At 46.0% G+C, this 6,764-nt stretch overlaps 1 protein-coding gene across 1 annotated transcript; it reads right to left on the bottom strand.

Moving 5' to 3' along the window:
- Positions 1–4,366: 4,366 nt before the first annotated feature.
- On the bottom strand, positions 4,367–5,950 carry AICDA (activation-induced cytidine deaminase). The gene is made up of 4 exons (XM_009083421.1): positions 5,809–5,950; positions 5,066–5,336; positions 4,766–4,881; positions 4,367–4,482 (listed from the first exon to the last, which is right to left on the bottom strand). Exons 1-4 carry the CDS (start codon positions 5,947–5,949, stop codon positions 4,429–4,431), a joined length of 582 nt encoding a protein of 193 aa, XP_009081669.1. The 5' UTR covers position 5,950; the 3' UTR covers positions 4,367–4,428.
- Between the last annotated feature and the right edge of the window lie 814 nt (positions 5,951–6,764).

Below are 6,764 nucleotides of genomic sequence, written 5' to 3'. Positions count from 1 at the left end.
CTCCTACTGGTATGTAAGGGCCTAGAGGTGGGTCTACCACATCGCTAGTCTATAAAGGTAACCAAAGAAGACAGCTGGTCTGCTTTTATCTTCTTCTGTCCCTCTGGACTGGTAAAAACACTGTGCTGACTTTCAGAGTGGATAGTTCTCAACTGTGAAATAATAAAAAGATTATAGCATGGAGACATTAGCATCCTCTCTGCCCTGGAACTTGGGTGCATTCTCCTCCTGTGAGGAGACAGGCTCCTTGTAGGCAGGGAGATTACCTTTCTCAATATGAACTCTGTACCTTTGAAAGTCCCAGCAGCCCTCCAGCTGGTATGCTTAATAATAACAATGACAACAGCAGCAACAACAAGGTGCTTTAGCTATATCTGATGCAGGTTTGGAAACCTGAAGGGAAATCTGCCTATCACAAAAGTGCGTGAGAGTTTTAAAAGCCAAAGGCAGCCTTCAAAATACTTGCCACCCTTTGGTACCTCCTCTCCTGCTCTGACCGCTGCTGTTGCAGCAACCCACTTTCTCTTTCCCCTTCAGAAGCTCTGCTCATCATCACTGGCACTGTCAGAACAAATGGTCTCTTTGGTGTCAACCCCCTCCACATTTCTTCTGTGAACCAAATCTGATTTCCATTGCTGCAAATATTTAATACATATGTCATTGGTGAAATTTCTGCCCATAGGAACACCAAAGAGTCAGCAGGAGGGAGGGGAAAAAACAACTCAAAGTAGAGGACAACTAGTTGGACATGAATACACCTAGGCTGAAATCCCCCTGAAGGGACAAGTAGCAGGGGACTGGACTCCATGACCCTGAAGCCCCTTTCTGTCCTGATTTCCAAGTACCAGCATGCAGGAGAGAAAGAGAAAGCAAGGGAGGGAAGATGCTTGTGTTTGCAAGGGCCTGGAGTATGTCTTTGCATTGTTTGATGGTAATCTGTTTCTTATTATTGTAAAGTCCAAGGACACTGTGTACGGACCTGGAGTAATGCTGTGTGCAGCTGTGGGAATGATGTCAGTGTCCTGCTCTTCAATGGGCATGGTCTGGCGGTTGTTGAGAGCCAGACTTCAGAGCTGTTTGCAGTAAGGAGCAATGTCCCTCCAGCCAACACCCTCATAAAGGGTGCCAGACACCCCCATGCACCAGGAGATGCCCAATTTTCCACACTGTACCAATAACCATCCTATCCTGTTTATCCTGTTTCCTCTGTTATCAAAGACTGATTCTGTACAGCTACTTGGATGTGCCTGTGTATTGTTCATTGCTGCAAACGGTGGGATGTTGGACCAAGTGAGACTGGGTTTTTCAGCTAGCACCATAGCCCCTGCTCTGGCTGTTCCCCACAGTCTGGGGAGGAAACATCTTCCCAGAAATCACAAGCCCCCATTTCCCACAGCTCAGGCAATTGAGGCCTGAGGTGTATTTGCCACAGTCACCTTGAGAAGTTAGCTTTTGCCCAGGTGCATATAAAAGAATGAGACACCTTGAATAGCACAGCCACAATCTCCATAAGGGATAGTCTGTAAAGATAATTGATACTCAAGAGTATATAAGCAGTAGTGAAATGTTCCCTATATACATTCTGCATAGCAAGTAAAATATCTTGGGTTGAAAAAGTTGTTTCTACATAACAGTCATCCTCCAGGAAGTTATTTTTGGCAGAGACACGTAAATCATTCAAAGTTGAATTAATTTATAATGCCAAATAAAATAATATTTTGTACCAAATAATACAGATTGGTACTTGAGAACAGAAAAAGTGTGGCTAAAACAATCTCTGTAGCAGAAGATCTAAATTCCTATAGGTGAATCACATGGATTAACTAAACAGCCCACTCTGAATTTAATCTGCTTTATATTCAAAAGAATCTAAACATTGGATGTATTCTGAATGCAGTTCATGTTTCTTTGCCTATACTTGTTACATTTATTTTCCTGTTGTACAATGTCACCAATTGCCATGTTTAGCAAGTATGTCCAACCCAATGTTAGTCAGCATTTAAAGCAAAAGTTAGTGTCTCAACTGCTTTTTTTTGGAAAATGTTGCTTTTTCTTTCTCCAACAATTTCACTGAGAAATAGAATGATGTTGTACAGGCTGATATCAAATGTTGAAAGACAGAGATCCTTTTCTCATCTCTGGTTTTCTTCTTGTTTTGTGAAGCATGTTAGGTCAGCACTTCTGTGTCCACTGTGGCCAATTGCGAGCCATGAACAGGGACATACACTTGCCATCAATGAAGGAAGCATCTCAAATAACTTCAGAATTTACATCAGATTTTTGGTAGTGTTTCCAAAGTACCTGAACACTTTATCTGCCTTGATCTGTTGGGTGACACTGTCAACAACTTCAAAGTTACAAGTGAAAGGATAAAGACAGTTCAACAGGATAGTGCCAGGTTGTCTCTCCAGAAATCAGAAAGAATAGATGACACATCAGTCCTTTGTGTCAGCTTTTACTTCCCTCACCCACATGGTGTTAAAATAATGGCAAAATCAGGTGCTCATTTATAAGACCTTTATTTATATAAATAATATTCACAATCTCAAACAAGTATACAACAGCTTGCTCGCAAATTAATGCTTTACAAAGAAATCTCATTGCTATTCCTGGCTGAAATTCCTCAAGCTGAGAGTGCCTCAGGAGTCTGAAGTTATAGGAATCTTGTGATGCACCGAGTTGTGACCTCTCCTAGCAGGAGGGGGCACTGTGGGAGCAGGGCTCCCTGCTGTCCTCTTGCAGCTGCCCTATCACCAGAAGAGGTGTTTTGAGGAGTGACACAGGAGCCCAGAGCCTTACCGAGAAAGAGGAACAGAATAGAGCAGAGAACTTGCAGCCATCATGAAGGAAATGGCAGAGCACATCCAGAGTGTGGGACACATTTAACCTTGGCAAAACCTCAAGAGTTTCGGTGGCTGAGGACAATCCATCTGGTGGTGGCGAGCAGGCATGCACTATGAAGCCCAGTCTTCAGCTTGTAAAGACTGTGTCCATCAGATCAGGTGCTACTGGGGTCCCCTAGTGGAAATGAAGTGATTGCCAGGCAGGAGGATGGCTTGAGTTTTGTCCCCTACAGAAGAAATCTACCTACAGGCTATAGAGCTTTGCTTATGCCAGGTGTTTTTTCTGGTCAGCTCTCAGTACCATCACTGGCTAGCCATAGCTGGTCATATCATGGGCAGTAAAAGGCTTGGAAAAACAGGACTGTGGGACTGTAAAGGTGCCTCCAGCAGAGGACAGTAGGCTAGGGAGGGAGCATATTGCACATCTGATCTAGGAGGAAATGCTCCATGGATGAAAAGTACTCCACACAGTGAGAGTTGTGGCACTCCTCCCTGAGGCACATGAAGAAGCAAATGGAGACTTATGTGAATGTCAATACACTGTCTAAAATGCCACATTCTTAACCTACATGAATAAGAAATTAAGTCAGAGGGACAATATGATGTAGAAACAAAGCACATTTTTCAGTAGAGGTGTGCTGGAAAAACACTGCAGATTTGAAGTGCCATGGTGATTCCTTTCCTGGTTGAGTGGGAGGTCCACACTTATAAGTACAGACCCTGAGCTGCTCTCAACGTAATTAACAGGAGTTGAGTGGACTTCCTATTTGTCATGGGAAATGTCTTGCTGGGCATCCAGTGAGTCTTCTTTCATTTCAGGCTTTTATTGCCTAGTTTCAACCTCTCCTATAGCACAAAACCTGGACCCACAGCTACTGAAATTCTCTCCTTTCTGGGCAGCAGGCACTACAGGGTCTGGCCCTGCACACAATCCACTTAGAAGACCTGATAGCTTCAAGTGAGATTTTCAGGCTGAGCTACCTGGACTGTTCAGGACTCTCTTCAATAATCTCTGTTGAGCTGGCCAACTTTGCTGTTAGAACATGGCCTATATCATTTCAATAATGATGGTTTTCAACTTCCTACCCACAACCAGAGGGACAAAGAAACCATTTCACGGGGGAGGACACAGAGCAGCTCAGTGTAGTGCAGCTCTAAGAGCCAAGAGACTGTTCCCCAAAGCCCTTGTGACATGTGCACATCAGTGCAGTGCCATTGAGCAGAGTCACACAAATAGCTTTGTTGACAGTCTGCTCCCGTCTGGGCAAGGCTAAACCCAAGAACTACATTTAGTGGACCACCTGAATAGCTCTGCAGGGACTGAGGGAAGAGAAATTACTCTCTGGCAATGTCAGTGCAGTCCTGGCTATTCCCAACTAGCAATAGATAAGGCCTGGGGAACGTGTCTTCAGAAGATCAGCCTAATTCTCCTTGGAAAAAATAAAGATAGTCTTATCTCTAGACACAAGGCTGTAAGGAAGAAAGAAGTAAAGAGAGAAGAAGAGAAAGATCTGTTGCAAGGGAGAGAGTTGGAAATCAAAGAACAAGTGTTTGCACGGTCTTCTGATTGCTGATGACTTTCACTTCAAAGTCCCAGAGTTTGAAAGGCATCTCGTAAATCATCTACTTCGTACAGTGGCTGCAGGACAAAATATAAATGGTAGGTCAGTTGTCAAGTGAGCAGGAACCTATGAAGATGGAGAAGGAATGGCAGGAGATGGGATGAGAGGTGGAAGAAGAGCAAGAGAATGAGGAGAGATGAAGGAAGTTGGGGGAGAGAGGCATGAGGGACAGGGAAGGTGAAGACACATGAATGAATGAAATGGCAGATGACCGTGATGAGCAGCAAGAACTATAGTGAGGAAGAGAGGAATAAGCTGAGGGGAAGAGGCACTGGAAGAAAAAGGAGAATTGTCCCTCACCAGAAGGATCCGTCGAAGCTTTCTGGACAGATGGACAGAGTTTTCACGCAGTCCTTCCCAGCCTTTGAATGTCTGTTCCCTGTTCTCCACAAATGTGTTCCAGCAGTAGAAGTAATCTGTGCAAGGCACAGGGGAGTTACAGAGTGCTCGGGGGAGGTACAGAGTGCTCAAGAGGACACTGACCTCTCCTAGGATTGCTAAATCATCACACCCTGCATCATCTTCTCTGGCTCTTTGTCCTACCGGCCCCCCTCCCCCGCCATAGATCTCCATCATCTCTTTCTTGCCTGCACATCTCACCTTTGAAGGTCATGATGGCAATTTGGGCCCCCGCCTTATGTAGGCGCCTCAGCCCCTCAGGTTCTGCCTTGCGGTCCTCACAGAAGTAGAGGCGAGCCGTGAAGATGCGGAGGGTCAGGTTGGGGTAGGAGTGCAGGAAGTTGGCCACATGCCGGGCGCAGTCATAACAGGGGCTCCAGGAGGTGAACCAGGTGATACGGTAGCAGCGGCCTGGGTCCAGGTCCCAGGCTGAGATGTAGCGCAGGAAGAGCACCTCCACGTGACAGCCCATCTTTGTGAAAGAGGGAGAGGGGCAAGGTGTGAGGTGGTGGGGAGGGAGCAAGGTGTAAGAGGGGTGAGGAAGCAAGTGTGAGCTGGATGGGATGTGAGGGGAGGAGAAACAAGGGGGGTCTGTGGGTGTTCTAAGGCCAGTGCACAAGAAAAGGACAGTGGTACAAAAGCAGAAAGCACTGGAGTGCACTGATGTGTAAGGATGTGTGGGAGCTAAGTGGAAAAGTGGGTAGAGTGGTAAAGCAGCAGGGAGTATGGATGTCTTGCTGGTAATGCACTTTGAGGGGGCTAGCACAAAGTACAAGTTTACCTGACGGCCTGATCCCCCAAATAGTATGTACCAGTACAGCGTCCACACTTGTGGACACATGTGTTGCTGTCACACCCCTCCCTTCCCTGCTGCCCTAGGTGAACAGGAGCTGCATGCACCTCAGTATGGATATAAGAACAGGGTGACAAGGTGTTCCCTGTACCTGGTTGCGCAGGTATCCAAAGTCCAGGGAGTATGATGTGGCGCTGTCACGGCGCTTTACGACATAGCAGAGGTAGGTTTCACGTCGGCCTTTGGCCCAGCGCAAGTTCTTGAAGTTGTAAAGGAAGAGTTTTCTCTTCATCAGGAGGCTGCAGGAGAAGACAAGAGAAAATTTACATTAGCCCCAACCTGAAGCCAGCACCTTACCATGTCTCTATTGAGGGCTCAGCACCAAAAATATACTCCTCATGTCCAGGCCTCTCAGTACGAGAAATGCCTCAGTAATTTGCATGAAATGTGTTAGGGAAAGGGTGTAGACGTGACTGTGGGGATACAGCAGGTGACCTTGTGAGTGGAAACAGCTAGTGAATTAGTAGTGATTAGTCAAATAGCAACTATGTCTGGGTAGAGTGTGAAAATATCTGCAAACATACAAAAGATGGACACCAATGAGGGAGAAGGATGAAGGTGTCCGAGAAGACCTGTGAAAATTACAGAGTCTGGAGTTCAGTCATGAAGAAATATTTTTACTATATGAAACCCTGAAAAGCCCCTGGGGCAAGGGATGGATCAAATTAGAACCTCTTTAGAGAGATTGGATTGAATGTCTTCTAAGCATTGCCCAAAAGAAGAGCATGGTTGAAAGTGTGCAGGGCTAGAGGCTCGGGTAAGATGACTGAATATGTAATGGGTAGACTTGCGGACACCTCTCATGACACAAGTACTATTTCCACATTAGACAAACACTGAGATTGGTGTGGCCTCCTCCCATGCCAAGGGATCCTGCTAGGGAGAGAAAGCAGGAAAGCACAGGGAGGGGGAAGGTAGTCATGAGCCCTATCTAACAGCCTCAGTGCCAAGTGGAGGTACGTAGGCAGCTGTGTTCATTGAGGTGAGATACCTCCCCCACAGCAATGCAAAACAGAAGTGAACAGGTTAAAAATAATCATGTCCTTT

The sequence above is a fragment of the Acanthisitta chloris genome, unplaced genomic scaffold (assembly GCF_000695815.1).
Source record: "Acanthisitta chloris isolate BGI_N310 unplaced genomic scaffold, ASM69581v1 scaffold7561, whole genome shotgun sequence".
NCBI classification, from domain to species: Eukaryota; Metazoa; Chordata; class Aves; order Passeriformes; family Acanthisittidae; genus Acanthisitta; species Acanthisitta chloris.
The sequence above is the reverse complement of the archived record's forward strand: the minus strand, read 5'-3'. Positions and strand labels throughout refer to the sequence as shown.

What these genes read in the sequence shown, in the direction of transcription:
- AICDA (XM_009083421.1), bottom strand. Translation starts at nt 5,949, where the DNA reads ATGAAGAGAAAACTCTTCCTTTACAACTTCAAGAACTTGCGCTGGGCC. An exon ending in TTGGATACCTGCGCAACCAG is followed by an intron (nt 5,337 to 5,808) that starts GTACAGGGAACA and finishes TCTTTCACAAAG; the next exon opens with ATGGGCTGTCACGTGGAGGT. An exon ending in AGCTTCGACGGATCCTTCTG is followed by an intron (nt 4,483 to 4,765) that starts GTGAGGGACAAT and finishes TTTGTCCTGCAG; the next exon opens with CCACTGTACGAAGTAGATGA.